This window comes from Plutella xylostella, chromosome 29, assembly GCF_932276165.1.
Source record: "Plutella xylostella chromosome 29, ilPluXylo3.1, whole genome shotgun sequence".
In the NCBI taxonomy this organism is placed as follows: domain Eukaryota; kingdom Metazoa; phylum Arthropoda; class Insecta; order Lepidoptera; family Plutellidae; genus Plutella; species Plutella xylostella.
This window is the reverse complement of record NC_064009.1, coordinates 4982753-5002887: the sequence shown is the minus strand read 5'-3', so window position 1 is coordinate 5002887 and position 20135 is coordinate 4982753. Positions and strand designations below refer to the sequence as shown.

The 20135-nt window shown below is 42.5% G+C and overlaps 1 protein-coding gene across 2 annotated transcripts; it reads left to right on the top strand.

Annotated features, from left to right (window-relative positions):
• The first annotated feature begins 2221 nt into the window (after positions 1 to 2221).
• Positions 2222 to 19514, top strand: LOC105382716 (glutamate receptor ionotropic, NMDA 2B). Of its 2 annotated transcripts, none has more exons than XM_048631593.1 (18): positions 2222 to 2466; positions 7403 to 7787; positions 8014 to 8153; positions 8497 to 8712; positions 9879 to 10001; positions 10434 to 10548; positions 10878 to 11055; positions 11858 to 11990; positions 12476 to 12720; positions 14230 to 14431; positions 15067 to 15390; positions 15478 to 15755; positions 15986 to 16088; positions 16398 to 16546; positions 16891 to 17111; positions 18341 to 18444; positions 18719 to 18942; positions 19215 to 19514. In XM_048631593.1, exons 2-18 carry the CDS (start codon positions 7418 to 7420, stop codon positions 19249 to 19251), a joined length of 3162 nt encoding a protein of 1053 aa, XP_048487550.1. In that variant the 5' UTR covers positions 2222 to 2466; positions 7403 to 7417; the 3' UTR covers positions 19252 to 19514. The 2 variants fall into 2 exon arrangements, with proteins under 2 accessions (XP_048487550.1, XP_048487551.1); XM_048631594.1 differs by having other exon boundaries at positions 2222 to 2512.
• The last annotated feature ends 621 nt before the right edge of the window (positions 19515 to 20135 follow it).

Below are 20135 nucleotides of genomic sequence, written 5' to 3'. Positions count from 1 at the left end.
ATCGTAGCTAATCCTACATCTCTCTTGTTACCATATCTCGTAGATCTGGGGAGCAATTTTAACTCACACAACATTCCCTGGCACATGACGTACCTCTTATTCCAAGTAAAAACACGAGATATTTCGTGTTTCAAAATTTGATGTTGAGAGAACGCAAATTGCCCTACTGCTACAACACCTCGTAGTACTTGCTACGATATCTCGTAGTACTTGCTACGACGACATCTCGTAGTACTTGCTACGACATCTCGTAGTACTTGCTACGACACCTCGTAGTACCTGCTACAGCGTGCTACGACATCGCGTAGTTACAAAATCTTCAAAATGGCGAAATATTTTTGATAAGACTGTTTCTTTTTTGCTAGAATGTCACTAAAAGTTATTTTAATATAGGTAAACCGCCCTCAACTTTGTTTCCGTTTTATGGTTGCCTGTAAGAGATCGCTCTTAGCGATAAGGCTGTCCATTATACATTGTTTTTGTCTCTAAGTTTAGTTTTTAACCACTGACAGAAAAAGGGTTTATATAAGTTTAACATATATGTGTGTATCTGTCTGTGGTAGCGTAGCTCCCACACGGCTTAGCCGTTCAACAGTTATGCGACTTTTATTGTTGCATGTCGGGGGTTTTATGTAACGTTGGATAGGTGTATAATTATATTTAGGTTAGGTGTATACATAGGTTAGACATAAATAGTTATGTCCTAACTAATATTATAAATGCGAAAGTAACCGTGTCTGTCTGTTACTCTTTCACGCCAAAACTACTGAACGTATTTGAATGAAATTTGGTATAGAAAGAAAGAAAGAAACATTTATTTGACACACTGAACAATAAAAACAGAAACAAAAAAGAAAAAATATACTACCTACAAAAAATATGTATGAAAAAAAAACCAGAAAATAATACAGTACAAATAAACAAGGTTGCTGTCCAGAGCGTCAAAAAGGCACCAGCTCAGCGTGTGCTGTGGCCAGAGCGCTGGTTGTCAGCTGGCCCATATACATATGGTCTAGACCCTGAGAAAGAACATAGGCTACTTTTTATCCCGGAATTCCCAGGGGAAAACTTTTTAAGGCGAAGCGAAGCTCGCGGGATCAGCTAGTTTTAAAATAAATCAATTTCCCATATTTATGCCTGAATAAGTAACAACAAAAAACCTTATTATATTTATGGTTCTTTTTTAGGAATACACGGTGATAAATACACGTAAGTTTACATACAATATACGTAGAATATAACAAGCAACGAGATAGATCTCAGGAGAGCGGGAGGCTGACACATCTTCGCGCACACCCCACGAACCAATTCATAATTTATTCAAAACTAGAACTTAGAGAATTCGATATCTCCAATTTAAAGACAATACAACTTTACTTTGATCGTGCTATTCGGCCCATAGAGTTGAATAAACAAATATTTGGCCACACTGTATATCTATAACGGTAAGAAAAAAAATACATAAACTCTTGTTGGGGAAACTAAGTATATTTTATTCTATATTCAAACAAAAGCTGAAGAAGCGAAACATGTTTCCATTCGATGGAAAATTATGCATGAAACGAAAATTTTAATAAATAAATTGACATCAGGTAACAGCAGTGAGAAAGGGAATCTGATAAGATCATCGATTTGAGGATTGTTCTGTGCGAGGGTAGATCTAGATATACACGACACTCCCGCCGCCGCCGCCGGCCGCAGATCAGGGAATGATAGGGATCTTTTACGTACTCTTACTGCGAAAGCTTTCTTGTTCGAATATTAATTAGTATTATATAGTTATTAGGTCAGTATATTAACTTTGATTTATTATTGTAAGCCAATATAAAACTAAAGATAATACCTATTTCATCCTATTCGAATACTTATATATATACCGATACCGTAGAGTTTGATTAAGAGTCGAAATACTTCTATTTGCACCATCTGTTGACCTACATTGGCAGGAAATTTCATTTTACGCCTCCAACAACCGGAAATTCAAAACCAGTAGCTCCTGTTTATGCAAACAGGAAAATAAGTCAATTTATTAAATTGTCGCCCCACTGTGCGTGCGACCGTGGCCCACGCGTGAAACTAAAGTGACGTGCTACAAATCTCTAATGTGAAATCTCGGAGCTTTGTCGAAAATCTTATTATGTAACGGGAGGCGTGGCGGTTGTAAGTGGTTAGTGGCGGGTGGGTCGGGCGCAGGCGCGGCGGCGGCGGGAGGTGTCGCGCGGCGCGGCGCGGCAGTCGGCGGCGACGCACGGGACGAGCCGCGCCGCGCGCCGCGCCATCGCCGGAGCGGGGCCCGGGGCGTGGCGCTTACGTAAACACGCGTGGCTGGCTGGTCGCGCTACTCCGTCCCACGAGCTCGGCCGGGCCGCATGGCCCGCGCGCTGCCCTGACCCCTCTATGTCAGCAGCCCGCGCGCTGCAGCGCCGCCGCTGCCACTGCCATCGCACCCGAAACGCGCGCTTATAGGTGACTATAGTAGCAAGATATACATTCGTTGTCTTCTTGTAGATAGGTGGGTACTCTTCATATTATATACATGTACATATGTTATTTTTATTTATATATAAAGCCGTAGGTAAAAAAACAGCATTGTTTATTTATGGATATTTACTTTTCTTTAACATTAACTTACATCAGTTTAAAGTATTAAAATTTAAAGAAAATAAAAATGTTGTAAATAGTATGGTCAGTATATACCTATAGGTAGTCTATTTCATTTATATTGTATGTAGAGAAGACGTTTTTTGTCCATTTAAAGTTTCATTTATTTGATACTTAAGTAGACGTAGGTAGTTATACATAAATTAAGTTGGAGAAAGTAACGTAGATTCTTTGAAAGCTGTATCTCCATCAAAAGCTCACTGTAACTCACACCGACTCGTCACTTGTAAAATTAGTAAATAAACACGAAGTATTTTTGTGACGTAACTTTGGCTTCAACAAAGTGGGTAGAGTTAAGAAGCAACTTTGTAAATAAGAAGCCTCAACGGAGCCAGCGACAAAATATCCTTTCAGTTGGAATGTTCACATTTTGCCCGACCGAACCGGACCCCAAAGGCAGACATTCTCCTGAATACCTACAGGCTACAGAGCGGTTGTACTTTGAGATTACAATACGGGTAGTATCAATAAACAGCTGAATTATCATAAAAATCTTTATTAAATATATTCGGATATTTTTTTAACGGCTTACCCAATTTTGATTAACATCTGCTATGAAAGTAAGGTATATTGTTTAAGGGCTGATTTTTCAATAGTCAGATAAGTGTTATCTGAGGAATAAAATTTTAGCTGTCACTGTCTAATACAAACACTTAGTCACGACAGCATCAGAATTATTCCTCAGATAACTTTTATCTGACTATTGAAAAATCAGCCCTAAGTCATCTCTGAAACTGATAAACCGTATCCAAATTGTTGTATGCCTATTCACGTCTCAGCAGTCAGTCAAAAGGGAGACTTAAAACGTCCCTAATTATTAAATTAATTAATTAATAAACAACAAATAATGCACCTAATTGTTAGGGGCCATACCACAAAAACTTAGAAAGTATTTAACAGATAAGTATTTGGCGCTGTTAATATTACCAAAAAAATCTGTCAAATTTTGCTATACTTACACACTTGTTAAACAATGTTTAAGGTTTTTGTCGTAGTACCTACAGTATGCGTTTTACTGTGTTAAAAATGTTTTACAAATTCTTCAGTCCTACTGAGATCCTCTACTATACTATACTATAAACGCAAAAGTTTGTTTATTTGTTTGTTACTAATACGTAAACTACTGAACAGATTTTCATAAGCAGTTTTTATGCAGGGAGTTGAAATCGTAAATTAGCATATAGGCTATTTTTTATCCGAAAATCAAATTTTTCAAGGCGACATGAAACTCATAGGCAGTAACGAGGTAGTTATATGTATATAGCTAGATAAATACTTTAAGGAAAATGACAATCGGTATACAGTTCCTCGGCCGATATAAGCTGACTATAACTTACAATTAAGTCCTATTATAGAATAGTTATCTACACTAGCTCGTTATTATATCATAACTCATTGAGCAATTTAATTAGAATGGACCTGGCAACATTGCCGATCGCAGACCGTGAGTTCAATTTACCGCGAGCTCTGTAATTACATAAGTTGATTACGACCAAGTCAAATGGAAGGGTTTTGACACGGTAAAGTGTGCGGTAAGTGGGGCCCGCTGCCTCGCGCCGGGCGCTGGAGTGGACGAATTATGGGTTAAAAGTCCATGAAATATGAACGTGTGCGGGTATTATTCATCAAGTCAGATGAAAAAATACTTTAGTAAGTACTTATTCAGATTAAACAAAGATCGATTATGTTTTATAATAGAGGTATATTGTGAGTGCCTACATCATATTCAAACTACCTAATTTTTCGTTATACTTTCGATACCTAGTCAAAGTTAGGTCTCTGTCTTATATTATACATCTCTGAGCAACGTACCAACGGGATTTGTCGCTCGCATATTGTCCAATAAACGTTTGGTTTTACTGGGTATTGGTATTATACTGATGGGCCACTTTCATTAACTATGGGATCAATTGATATCTCAAAAAATAGCAGATCCATAGATATTGCTACCAAATTGTTAAAATACTATATGGATGATAAAATTAAGCCCTGTGGGCACAGTCATCGACCGAAAACACTAGTCATCAGACTGAGTCTTGCATCAAGACGACAAACGTTAGTCCCTATAGGGTTTATCACAGATACGATACGTTCATCTAAGCGGACCACCTAGGTACTTATGTCGCTATCTATATACTCTGGTTTTATTAGTAATACTTAACACTAAACAACAGCAGCTCCTCTGCGCGGGAATTCTTGTATAAAGTTATTTAGTTTAATGATTATGTGGTTTCAGTATTCCGAAACTTGGCACCACCGTATATTACGTTGCAAATTACAGTTTAGATTATTAATCTACCTTCTACATTTTAATTACTTTAGATTTGTAATAATTATCGTAAGTTTCGCAGATAAATATAATAGTGGAAATGATATTTCACATATGTATAGATTAGAGTATTATACATAGTAAGTTGCGTATCCATATAAAAACAATCCTGTTTTGCGAACTAAAACTGGTAAAAAACAATACAAAGTCTTCGCATTGTACTCAACTAAACTTTACTTTTACAGATAGAACTAGACCTATATTAAATAGCCAGATTATGGCAATATATAAAGCCGACTGATGAAGATACTAAGTGTTTCTCATTTTTAAATACAATTATCTCTACCTGACTCCACATTAATATTACTTACAGCTAAAATAACAAGGAGTGTACTCGATTAGGTGACTGGCTTTATAAAAATGAAATATGACGTTTGAGAACTTTGACCCTGCCTATCTACCACTCGCTACTTGAATTATGTGACCTCCCCCTCCTTCGACTTCGACCCCCCTTCCCCCTCCCATTGATCCGGTCCACGGTCTGTGCGAACGTGATAAATAAATAAAATTCTTCTAAGGGCCTCCGCACTCAGTCGTGCAGATTACATTTGTGATAAATGTACCTGCCTTTACGTTCCTCCGTGTTTACACGATTTTTGGGTTTAGAGGTCTTATAAATCTCACAACCACATACAAGCTTATAAACATAAAAAAGTATTCAACATTTAAAATAAGAAATATTTTTCGTCTGAAGACTACGTATATTTAGGGTAGCGGGCCTTCAGCTTGGTCGGTTTGTAAAAGCCCTAAACCTTAATTTAACTTCAAATATAAAAAGAGCTCTCAGATCTTATAACAACATTATTTATGAGGCTCTATCTATCTCGTTACGGAGCGGCGGCGGCGGTGCGAAGAGGAAGCTCAACCCGACTGAGTTTCAACATTTTAATTAAACAAAAATAAAACTAATTAAGTAATGGCAAAAATGTAAAGAACATGAAATAAAAATAGAATGAAGAAAATATTTTTCATTAAGTAAGTGTAATGAAAAGAACAACTCTTATTACAAACAAGACTTCGTAAGTTTCAGTGTTGTACTGATGATTATGTGATGGATGAGTGTAAGATACTTTGATATCCCATAATGACGATGATTTTAGATCCGGCCGTTATCACTCGGAACCATATTGGATTGGCGAATTATAATCTAGTTGTCACATACTCGTAGCAATCACAGCGCAGCACACCAAACAATTAACAAATCTCAGACACTCCGAGACTGATTGCTCTGGTTGGGAAGTAATGTCACTAGCGAACAATGCCAGCATTTCGTGATTAACTCAACTCTAAACTAACCAACTTCCCCGACATTACGCGATACTATTGTCTTCCACTTCGCAAACGCGGCCTAATAAAATAATGGGAACCCTCAGACCCTAAGGTTAGTCGACTAGAAGAATATATATTGTTGTTGTGCAAACAACCGTAACACCCTAACACCCGAAGCTCATAAAAGTCCAACTTAATTCTTCTGTAATGCCACACGGCTACTTATTTGTTTTGTCCTACGAAGCCCTTGTTAGGAAAACCTTTTGTCATCTTCCGAGAATTGTTGATGATGAAGGCTATTCATGTGCACAAACGAGATGCATGATTGATGATGTCACCTCGGCGTCTTGCGACTCTTTTATCGCACAAAGAGGCCGCTCGGCGACTGAGTAAAGGCACTTTTGAAGTTAGTGCTCACTGCGAGTCTACACGGCCCTACATTATTAAAACCTAAAGTTTTTTAAGTCACCGTGTTGGGTGAGTGCTTCAGAAAATGAGCTTTTGAAAGTGTAGTTTCACTGACGAACTGCGAGAGGGCGTTGTAGTAGGCACTTTATTAATGAACTTGTTAGGGTTGTGTTACGTTGAGCTCATATTACCAAGATAATTTATAGTAGTAGGTATTTTAGTACCTACTTGACTTTGATGTTAAGTGATTACGAGTACTTATTTATTTAATGTTTTTTCTATAAGAGTTTTTCTGACTATACCTATGCTTTACTTATTTTATAGTGAAGAAATATCGATGAAACTGTAGGTCATTGCATTGCTAAATCAGTGTATTGTCATGGTCACTCAACGTTCTACGTTTATTTACATAATTTATTTTATCCCGCAAAAAAGGTTGCACTTGTCTGAAATTAGACATCGCAAGCATAATATTTATGTTCTGCTACATGTTCTTAACTCGGTCACCCGAAGCATCGATCAGCCGTGATTGTCTTTGTTTAGCTTTTTAGCTTCTTCCCCCCACCGTCCTATGGCGTCTATACGCCAAAAGGCACAAACATGTAGCCTTGTCCAAGAGCTGCATATTTGCGCCTCTTGGCCGACTCGGCCGCTGAGGGCCCACCTGCTTTATGTGCGGTCGCTGGCAGGTGTGATTGACTAGTATTTGTATTAATTATAAATGTTTCCCGGCAGCGCGAATGAGCTGGGATGCGGACGCCTCTAGTAGTGTTGGTGCTGGGCGCGCTGGCAGCGACGGCGGTGGGTGAGCGCGGCGGCGGCATCAAGGTGGGCGGCGGCGCGGCGGGGGGCGGGGGGCGCGAGGCGGCGCGCGGCGGCGGCGTGCGCATCGGCGGCGACGGGCTGCGGCGCCCGCGCACGTCCCCCGCGCCCCCGCCCCCGCGCGCCCCCTCCGTCATCCGCGCCGCGCTCGTCGTGCCCCACAAGGCCTTCGGCGCACGCGACTACACCAAGGCGGAGAAGGCCGCCCTCTCCAAGCTGCCGCGCAAGCTCAAGCTGTTTTCTCAAGTGCGCCTCAACATTACGCTGTCGATGCAGGGCCTAACTCCTAGCCCCATGTGTGAGTAGCATCCTGAACAGTATTTTGGCACGCAAATAACTTACCTAGTTCTATTTAGATTCTACGGCTTTGGTAGAACTTCCTACATATTCGAGATATGGTGACAAGTAAAAGTCTACTAAATAAATACCGATCCCATTAATATCTCGGAATATCAAAGATCAATGAGAGTTCCGCAATTAATGAATGCCGGAATACCGTCGTAATTAATTCCTTTTTCTTTCAGCCATTCTCGACTCGCTATGTAAGGAATTTCTCGCAGTGAACGTGTCTGCGATTCTCTATCTTATGAATCACGAACAATACGGGCGCTCTACTGCCTCTGCTCAGTACTTTCTGCAACTTGCCGGGTATCTCGGTATCCCTGTACGTATCTATTCATTTAATCTCTATCTTATAAACAGTACGAAGTACAACCATCTATGCATTTAGCCTCTTCTTTTCCTTTAGATATTCAATTAAACGTAGTAAGTAATTGCTTTTTGAAATGGCTTAAGTAATTAAAATGGGGCTGAAATTAGCTTGAATGAAGAATTAAAATACGTTAATCTTTAAAGAACATTTATTATTTGTAACATTACATAATTCTTACCAAAAGTAAACAAGCTCCCGACTATAATTAACATTCATCATCGCCCACGCATCCCGGACTCCAATTGTACATACTAACTCCACTATATCCTCCTTATCTGACTCGTGACGTCATCAGGTGATAGCATGGAACGCGGACAACAGCGGCTTAGAAAAACGAGCGTCCCACGCTTCGCTGCGTCTGCAGCTGGCGCCGTCCATCGAGCACCAGACGGCGGCCATGTTGTCCATCCTGGAGCGGTACAAGTGGCACCAGTTCAGCGTCGTCACGTCCGCCATCGCCGGCCACGACGACTTCATACAGGCCGTGAGGGAACGGGTCTCCGCTGTCCAGGTGAGTGCGTAGGAAATTGCTATGTGAATATTTGCAGAGTCCGTTTTAGCCATGTGAGAGTTCATTTAGTCCTGCAGATATTAAAATAACACTACAACCTAAATAACCTAATACACTACTTAAGATCTCCTTATCCTTAACTAAGTACTTACATAATGCAATAAAAAATATTATTTTGTATTTATAGGTACTATTTTCTCTAAATCTAAGATAAGTTTAAACATTATACATAGTTATTACTCAACCAACTTCCATAATAATTACATTTACAAAGTTCCACTTCACACCCGCAGGGTTTCACGCAACGCAGCTGTAGAACGACCACTCCAAAACATACAACTCAATTACAACTTTTTATAAACATATCGCTTGTAAATATACATATTTCACCCTTTCGGACTGTACTGTGTATACTTTACAGACAGAATGCTCGTGTCCCGTTAACAAGTTTCATCCGTTGCTATTACTGAAAGCCGACGCCATTATTACTTGAGTTACCAATGAAAATATAATTGGGAGTCAGATTTTTATTATTCTTGCTGGCGTGTTGTTAGAAACCCTAAATGGTAACATCTACAAAAGTATCATTATCATTACCATTAGCGTTAGCCATTTTCTCCTCGTAATAGTCGAAGGCTCGAGGGTGAAGTAATCGTGGCTATTGCAATAATATTCAGGAGATATCTATAGCTATATGCAAACAATAATCGTAGCAGTGTTAAATATTAAACAAAACGTTTACGATTATAGTAATGTTTTAATCACAGTTAATTGTTTCGAAATGGTGAATAATTACTCCGAAGAAAAGTGGGATGGATTTTCGTGTTGAATTTGCGTGCCTAATGCCTAATAGACAATAGTTTTTATATAATAATAAATTAGCGGACTTTTTTAAGCATTTTCCATTGAATGGATCTTCTGAAATATAGGATCGCAAATGCTTGACTCAAAAAACCAAGCCAATGTCCAGCTCCATCACTGAAACCAAGCAGCTCTCCGCTTAACGTAACTTCAACCCCCTATCGTACACACACACGAACCTGACCCCACTTACAGTGACATTGCTACTGAGAGAGGGTCAGGTTTCTTTACAATCCACTCTACATTAAACGCAATACCCTAACCAACCAACCACTATAACCCAACCACTATAACTTGGCCCCCAGGACCGGTTCAAGTTCACGATCCTCAACGCAGTAGTGGTCAAGAAGCCGGCGGACCTCAACGAGCTGGTGACGAGCGAGGCGCGCGTGTTACTACTATACGCCACGCGGGAGGAGGCGGCCGAGGTTTGTTTTTATATTTTATCGGATGGCCGACTGGTGTAGTGGTTAGTGACCCTGACTGCTATGCCGTAGGTCCCGGGTTCGATTCCCGGCAGGGGCAGATATTTGTTTAAACACAAATATTTGTACATGGGTCTTGGGTATTTAATATGTACCTCTATGTATTTGTGTAGATAGAGCAGCTGTCCGATACCCATAATACAGGCTCTACCTAGCTTGGGGTCGGATGGCCGTGTGTGAGATGTCGCCACATATTTCTATTTTTATTTATTTAATCAAACACAATTAAGTTTAATACAAGGTTACAAATGAATAGTGCGTCAGAAACCAGCGAAGGTTTATATGCGCACTATGGTTCCTCGACTGAAATGTGTACACAAATAAAGTGTTAATCAATATTTATTTTAAATTCTTATCGTTAATATTATTTCTTAGGTGCTGGCCGCCGCCGCCGACCTGCACCTCACGGGGGAGAACTACGTGTGGATCGTGACGCAGAGCGTGCTCGGGTCTATGCAGCAGCCGAATAAGTTCCCGGTGGGGATGCTTGGTGAGTGCTGTGGTTTTAACTAACTTAGATATATATTTTGTTAGCCTAAAGACCTGAAGTACAACATTTAATTTTTTTTAAATAAGACTACGAGCTGCTACGAGAAGCGTAGCAAAGACTACGAGCTACGAAAAGCGTAGCAAGTGCTACGAGCTACGAGCGTAGCAAAGACTACGAACTACAACTCGTAGTACTAAAAAGACGCATTTTCCAAATATTGTTTTTTCTCAATCGTTTCGTATTTTTTATTTTCAATCCTTACCAATGGTATTCGATTGTTTTTAATACCACAGTAATTCATACTTTCCTCCTCTATTCTCGTACACCAGGCGTCCACTTCGACACCTCCAGCTCCTCGCTGATCGCGGAGATTGCCACCGCAGTCAAAGTGTTTGCTTACGGCGTGGAGTCGTACCTGCTGGAGGCGGACAACGCGCGGCACCCGCTCGGCACGAGGTTGAGCTGCGGCAGCGCGGGTGGGGAGGCGCGCTGGTCCACTGGGGAAAGGTTAGAACAGGAAATAGTTGTATTACTAGTTGTTGCCTTGGAACTTCATTTTACCTAAAAAAACAGTTCCAGCAATCATATGCCGTATGTATGGTGAATCGCGATATAGTGCCGCTTATCTACGCCGATAACGAAAAGTGTAGCGACAGCAGATAGTCATTTGGGTGGGAATATGCATGCGATTCAAATAAAGGTCAAATATTATATTTAATTAACTTGGTTATTTCAAAATTATGCCTCCGTCAATATTTTTATTTATTTTTGACCGAGTAAATAATTGTTGAAAAGTACCTAAAAACTTTCGTAAATCAAATCCATGACGCATTTTCATAGAGCGAATGTGACGCAAATGTGACGTAAACTATGTTGATATGGAAATCTCAGAATAATCTATGCCCATAGAACTGAGGGTCGGCGCGACTGGTGAAACTCATTATTCTGAGCTGAATTACGAGGGTATGACGTGTGTGTTTTATGTGATCGTGTTGGTTATAAATGTTTAACTTTCTTTAAAATACCTTAAATGACTTTTTTTGACGTTGTAGTAAAGCAATGTAAATCTATCGAATAAGAATATAAAAAACACATGCATATTCCCTAAATCACATACATATGTAATCGCAAAATAAATTCTTATATAAATAGATTCCATCAAACGGAGTATAATAATATTGTAAATACCAACAACGTAGCTTAGTAATATAGAGAGCTTTTAGCCTGATATCGGTATCGGTACACACCCACAGAGATAAAAATAAAAGGGCAAACTAACAAAATCTTACGTTACATCTTTCTCCTCCAGGTTCTACAGGCACCTGCGCAACGTGAGCGTGGAGGGCGAGGCGGGCAAGCAGAGCATCGAGTTCACGCCGGACGGCGAGCTGCGCGCCGCCGAGCTCAAGATCATGAACCTCCGCCCCGCTATTGGAGAGCAGGTGAAGACGTAGTTTAGAAGTTTCATTAGTTAATCTGGCGGCATCTGGCTTTAAAAACTAGCTGCCGCTACACGGGTTCATTATCGACGTAGATAAACGTCACTATATCACGATTCGCCATAAATACGGTGCTGTGATTGGTGGAACGCACATTAAACGAGTTTATCGACGTCGATAACGAGCCCGTGTCGCCCTGCCGTACCCTGAAGTACCTTCATATTAATTCAATATACCGTTATAACGTGCCCCAAAATAGACCTTTACTTTGCGCTTCCAGGGTATCTTTTCTTTCGTACAACACCAAACATACATAATATACAGGGTATCGCAAAATGCGGCGACGGTGACTCAGGAAATCATACTCAACAATTTTTGTTCTATAACGTTTGAGAATTCAGGATTATTAATCAACTCACCAAAGTAAAAAGTCACGTGACCAAAAAATTTCTGTATAAATTTATTGACCTCTCATATCTGTCCCAAAGCTCCTGTGGGAAGAGATCGGCACCTGGAACTCATTCCCCAAAGAGCGCCTCGACATCAAGGACATCGTGTGGCCGGGCGGCCTGCACACGCCTCCGCAGGGAGTGCCGGAGAAGTTCCACATGAGGATCACGTTCCTGGAGGAGCCTCCGTACATCAACCTGGCGCCTCCAGACCCGGTCAGCGGCCGGTGCTCGCTCGATAGAGGGGTTATTTGCAGAGTCGCGCCTGAAGTTGAAGTCGCTGGGTAAGGATGTTTCCAGCTTATCTAAAGTGAGGTACTTACTGATGCCGATTCTGAAAGCTAATTTTAGAGCTGTCACTATCTAATTTCTTTAATTAAAATTCGACTCTATAAGGCAGCGTTCCCACTACGCCGGACCGGCAGATCTGCCGCGCCGGTAAATCTGCCGGAAGAGCTAGTGGCTGTACAATTTATATGAAGCTATTCACATTATCCCGGGTCCGGCATTTTTGCCGAGCCCGGCATTTCTACCGAACGTTTTGTCACTACGAATTGCCGGTAGAACGACCGGGCCCGGAGTAATGTGAACGAGTTTGTGCCGGTATCTGTCCCCCGCTCGCCCCGCTCGTGCTCCCCTCGATTGTGCGCGCAGGTCCAAATTCAACTGAGGACTGTCTGAATTTCTTCCGGGATCCGATGTAATGTGAACACTCTGTCCGGTGTCCGGTTTTCGGCCGAAAACCGGACACCGGACAGAGTGTTCACATTACATCGGATCCCGGAAGAAATTCAGACAGTTTCTGCTTGAATATCCATGCTCCGAATGACGTGAGTGGAACACGGGCGGGGCGAGGGGAGCACGAGCGGGGCGAGCGGGGGACAGATACCGGCACAAACTCGTTCACATTACTCCGGGCCCGGTCGTTCTACCGGAAATTCGTAGTGACAAAACGTTCGGTAGAAATGCCGGGCTCGGCAAAAATGCCGGACCCGGGATAATGTGAATAGCTTCATATAAATTGTACAGCCACTAGCTCTTCCGGCAGATTTACCGGCGCGGCAGATCTGCCGGTCCGGCGTAGTGGGAACGCTGCCTTAGGCAGCGTTCCCACTACGCCGGACCGGCAGATCTGCCGAAAATCGGACACCGGACAGAGTGTTCACATTACAACGGATCCCGGAAGAAATTCAGACAGTCCTCAGTTGAATTTGGACCTGCGCGCACAATGGACGACGAAATTGTTGTGTTGTGGTGGTATCTTAATAGAAGGCAAAATAAAAGAAAACATTGGGTACACCCTATTTTACGGGAAAGATTTTCCATTCTTTTCATTTTACATCCAGGGGCGAGGGGAGCACGAGCGGGGCGAGCGGGGGACAGATACCGGCACAAACTCGTTCACATTACTCCGGGCCCGGTCGTTCTACCGGCAATTCGTAGTGACAAAACGTTCGGTAGAAATGCCGGGCTCGGCAAAAATGCCGGACCCGGGATAATGTGAATAGCTTCATATAAATTGTACAGCCACTAGCTCTTCCGGCAGATTTACCGGCGCGGCAGATCTGCCGGTCCGGCGTAGTGGGAACGCTGCCTAAGTGTTTGCGTGGGTGTAATAAGTCCACTTTTTTGCGTCTCTTTTTTTACACATATGAGGTCGCCCAGGAATATCTAATTAAACCTATCCTGGGCTAACTACCCATTAAGCCACCCAATCAAACGCCAGAAATACCGTTATGAAAGACCGACCTATATGACAAATTGATGATGCTAACAGAACCCCACTCTTCCAGCCTAGAAGCCGGCACCGCGCACCGCAACAGCTCGCTGTACCAGTGCTGCAGCGGCTTCTGCATCGACCTGCTGCAGCAGCTAGCCGAACACCTCGGGTTCACGTACGAGCTGGCTCGCGTGGAGGACGGCCGCTGGGGCACGCTGCACAACGGCAAGTGGAACGGCCTCATCTCCGATCTGGTCAACAAGAAAACTGATATGGTACGTTTACCGTGGACTTGGATTTGTAGTTCAATACTTACTACTTAATAATTTTCACGACTGTAATCCACGAAGGGGTATATAGTCAGGGGTTTTCACTTTTCGCAGTGCATTTTTGTACTGAAGAGTGTTTTGGAATACGTAGAATTTAGATGTGCATGTGTGTTTTCCTACACCGTAAGATCACATGATACATTATCATAGAACGACGCGGACTGGGGTCCTATAATACTTTTTTATTTATTTATTTACTAATACTCGTATTGTACAACATGACAGCAAGACTAATTTCGTTATACAAATAAAACTAACACTATTAAAATAAGAACATAAAACATACATTATAAACTCTCAAAAGAAACCAAAAACATAATATAAAATAAAACACAACATCCAACAATACTAAGTACTTATACATTTCTAATTGTAACAAATAATGTCTAATGTGACCTTGGTGAATTCACCCAAACCACAACTGTACAAATCTACTATTTCACTTACTTTATTTACCCGCCTATGACCAGACATGCTACATGCTAGTATTTCAACCCACGATCTTATCCATATACTTTAACTAATCAAAATCATTGATAACATACGAGTACTAGGTAAATTACTAAATTCCTTCTCCCCAGGTACTAACATCGCTCATAATCAACTCGGATCGAGAGGCTGTGGTGGATTTCAGCGTGCCGTTCATGGAGACGGGTGTGGCCATCGTGGTGGCCAAGCGCACCGGCATCATCTCCCCGACAGCCTTCCTGGAGCCCTTCGACACCGCCTCCTGGATGCTCGTGGGAGCCGTGGCCATCCAAGCCGCCACTTTCACTATCTTCTTCTTCGAGTGGCTGTCTCCAAGCGGGTTCGACTGCTCGTCAGGACGGAATCCCAAGCAAATGACTCAGAACCGCTTCTCGCTCTGTCGAACTTATTGGATTGTGTGGGCTGTGCTGTTTCAGGTAGCTATGCTGTTGTTACCATAGTTCGTTCAATGCTGGTATACTTAAATTCTGTAACATACTTTAATGATGTATTTCTTTTCCCAGGCATCAGTCCACGTGGACTCCCCGCGGGGGTTCACGGCTCGCTTCATGACGAACATGTGGGCGATGTTTGCGGTGGTGTTCCTCGCCATCTACACTGCCAACTTGGCCGCGTTCATGATAACCCGCGAAGAGTTCCACGAGCTCAGCGGGCTGGACGACCCGCGGATAGCGCGGCCACTGAGCCACCGGCCCACGCTCAAGTTCGGGACGGTGCCGTGGTCGCACACGGACGCGACATTAGCCAAATACTTTCCGGAGCCACATGCGTATATGTCCAAGTAAGTAAGCGTTATAGTAGCACTACAAACTGGCTATGCATGGACTCTCATGAAGGAAGAGAGTAATTGAAACGCGTCAAGCGCCGCAATCTTATAAATGGATTGGTAGTCGCCTTGATGGACACCGCTCATGCATCCAAAAAGACCTGTAAATTCTGCAGCTAATTCTCCTGAATTGAACTTCTTATTAAGTAGATTTATTTATGTTCAATATAATGTATGTATTCTAGGTACAACCGGAGCACGGTGAGCGCGGGGGTGGCGAGCGTGCTTACAGCGGAGTTGGACGCCTTCATATATGACGGCACGGTGCTGGACTACTTGGTGTCCCAGGTTCATATTATATATTTTATTTACGGCTACCTATTCAGATATACTTTACAGATAAAGTTACATGTAGGTACAGGTATAATGCTCTCATACCAAAATAGCGCATGAACTTGCTATCTCGCCTGCCAATTCGTAGGCCATTTAACACCAAAATAAAAACAGTTTAAGTAAGTACAGCAAATAAATAATTTCGTACACAGTGTACATAACATAAGAGGTTCATTTATAGTTAAAAAAGCACTTCTTGCAACACCCTGTATAAGCCACTTAATTTCCGACTTCAAAAAATACTAACAGCTTTACTTTTTCCAGGACGAAGACTGTCGACTTTTGACCGTCGGTTCCTGGTACGCCATGTCGGGCTACGGGCTGGCGTTCGCGCGCAACTCCAAGTACCTCACCATGTTCAACAAGCGTCTGCTCGACCTCCGGTCCAACGGAGATCTGGAGCGGTTGCGCAGGTCAGTTGGTTTACCTGCAGAATAATTTAATTATGTATAAATTAATATAGTAAAAAATTAAAGCTTCGCCTTCGGTTTCGGGTTTCTTCAATGCGTGCATAATAAAGGAGAAAAAATAAAGAAAATTGGTCACATGACTTGGGTTGAAATGTCTAGAGTCGGCTAACGCTAACTTTGCAACAAAAACAAATGCCAACACCAGTTTAGTAAAATAAAAATAAACCTTCAATACTCAATATTCAATCATTTATTGCATCCAAAAAGTTTCACCCGTTGCAAAGTTAGCGTGGTCGGACCTCTACCCACCCAATCCCAGTTTCTAAACCAGTTTAAAAACTCCCCAGATACTGGATGACGGGCACGTGCAAGCCGAACAAGCAGGAGCACAAGTCGTCGGACCCGCTGGCGCTGGAGCAGTTCCTGTCGGCGTTCCTGCTGCTGATGGCCGGCATCCTGCTGGCGGCGCTGCTGCTGCTGCTGGAGCACGTGTACTTCCGCTACATGCGCGGCCACCTCGCCGCCTCCAACGCCGGCTCGTGCTGCGCGCTTGTCTCACTGTCCATGGGTAAGTTCTAGCGCTACGATGTGGTAGTAGGTGGTGTGTGTGTTACGATAAGCCGAAAGGGAGAGAATCAGGTCTAGGGAGACTTAGGAAAATTTACTATTTTTCATTTTGATTCCTCATTATAAACTTATAACAAACCCAGCGTGGGAAGCCCCCCTGCCCGCTGAAACGACAACCTTAGGTGGGTAGCCGGTAGCTGGATAAGGACGGCCGAGGACCGAGTTTTTCTGCGAACAAAGGCTTCTCTTCTCATCCCTCTCTTCCGAGGCCATCCCATTTACAGAGATCCAAAGCGAGTTTCCCCATACTTAAGTATTAATATCACGTGACCAACAAAGTTTATAATGATCATCATCATCATCAGACAATAATCATCCACGGCTGGTCATAGGCCTATAGACCTAACTATGGGTTCCGCTCATCTGGCATAATCTTTATTGACCAAAACTCATTTCGCATAACTCGTATGGTCTAAACTTTTTTGGCCGAACCATCACTTTGCCAAGACTTATGTGGCATAAGGCTCGTTTCGTCTAAAACTCTTTAGGCACAATCTTTAAACACCTAAGTTTCGTTTGCTCAAATTTATGTTCGTCTATACCTATGTATAATCTTGTTTCTCCTAATGTTATCTTAATAAATAATATATTAAGTATGTAGTAAATGTACAAATTGTGGTATTTTTCTCCTACATCCCGAAAATCACGATATTGTATGATAAAAAAATCGAAAGTTAACGACCAATATAATTATTACAAACCTCATGAGATCGAAACCATAAGATAGGTGCGACGACGAGCAAAGCGAGGAGGAGCGTGTTAGGTGCACATGTTCATCAAAACCATAGCGGAGCGCAGCGAAGCGGAGCGGAGCGTTTTCCAAACAGCGGAAACAATACAAGGCACCAGTTTGCGCTATGTAGGGAGACGCTCCGTCAAAGTTAAAGCCAAACGAATATTATTACTTTGTATAAACCTATGCCATAGCATTATTAGGCTATTCAAGATTTGGCCATACCATTATTAGGCTAAACAATGTTATGCGAAATAACTTTTTACTAAACGAGATTTATGCCATACGATTTTCGGCGTAACGAGACTTTGACCAAACGTTACTATGCAATACGAGATTAGGCAAAAAAATCTTATGCCAAAAAGGTAGAACCCCTAACTATACTTTATACGTTTACATTAAATAACGTAACTAATGATGATGCTCCCTTGTTCCAGGACAATCCCTGTCGTTCCACGGCGCGGTGATGGAGGCGGCGGCGGCGCAGCGCTACACCGCGGGCGGGCGCGGCCACTGCCGCTCCGCCGTCTGCGCGGCACAGGTCAGCACCTATGAATAATTATCTTAAAAATTCGTTTCTTTTCCTAGCTCTATAGCCTGTTTTTCGAAAGGTAGTTTTACCGTTTCCAGATCCACTGCTGGAGTCTTTCTAAGATCACTTTACTATAGATCACCACAGCGGTATAGTCTCTGGTGTCGTCGTGTCCATTGTGGATAAAGCCAGTAGTCGATACTGCTGTGGTAACGAGCATAGTGATCTTAGAAAGACTCCAATAATGATCACAGTCCACTAATAAACTCCACGTCTGAAACAGATATGGCGCGCGCGTCACGAGCGCGACGCGGCGATGGCGCGCGCGCGGCAGCTAGCAGCGGCTCTAGCTGCTCACGGGCTGCAGCCGCCGCCGCGCCGGCTGGCCTCGGCCGCCGCGCTGCTGGCCGCCGGCACCGACGCCACGCGGCCGCGCGCGCTCATGCCGCCCGCGCATCTACTGCCGGACCTCGACCGCCCGCTGTCGTGTGGAGATCTACGCGACAGGTGCGTTATGTGAATCGTGATATTACACGACGTAGGTATTGAGTATGACTCAATGGACGTAGAGGTCATATCCATTGCCTTGTAAACACTCGGGCATCCATTACCAACTACCTACCTGTCTTTATAAACTCGCATTTATGGTTTCAATCTGTAGGAGAAGACCTTCCGGCCAATTAATTGCTCCTCTTCAGCGTTCCTTCATGAGGTGTCTAAATAAAGGCTGATATATTTACTGATACGGTATTTGATTAATATAATTATTTTGTTTCCAGGGAGCGGACGCGAGTCGAAATGGAAACAGTGCTGTGAGGCGCATTTTGCGCCACCCTTTTTCAATTCCTGAAGGCTGTTCTTACACCAAGTTATACAAGACGAAGTTAGTTATACTTAATTTTAAAAATATGGACAGTTAAAAAAAGCGTTGTAATTATTAAATAAATTATTCCAATTATTAAAACAAGAGAGCTGGGTCGTAGATAGTGAAGCGTTGTTTGGGACGCGCGCGCGGCGCAGGCTGGGCGCCGGACGCGTGTCCTCGTGGTTGTCTACTACAATAAATATATTTTTTGGACAATAAACTTTGTTTTTTGTATTTTCTGTTCTTGGTAAGTATATTAGATACCTTCATCAAATTATCATCATCATCATCATCAGCATGGCATCAACCACAGCTGTATGTACTGTAACTACCTACCTAGTTACTTACCTATTTACTACGGGTATACGTGTCTACGGTAGATGGTCCACTTTACGTATAGTAGTATACTATTGTCCCTTCGTGGTAGTTACATATCTACCGACTCAGCATCATGAAGATTTTGCAGATAATGGTCTGTCTGTATCTAAACTACCCTGGCAGTGATCATGATCAGTTAGACCGACTACTGCCCCTACTTAAATAAGCGGATACCTACAATAGACTGCTTATAGTTACTGTAGTCCAACCCAGACCTTCTTCACTGGAGGCAAGAATAGAATAGAATACTCTTTATTTTGCACCATTCAAGAAAACATTACAAAAAATACACAGCTTATAAATAACATAGTACAACGGTCTTATTGCTTAGTGAGAATACTAATCAAATAATCAAAGATCAAACATAACTAAATTGATATCCATCCATCCAGAAATATTATGAAGTCGAAGCAAAGTCACACCGGGAAGACAAATGTTAAACTTCTGAAATACATTA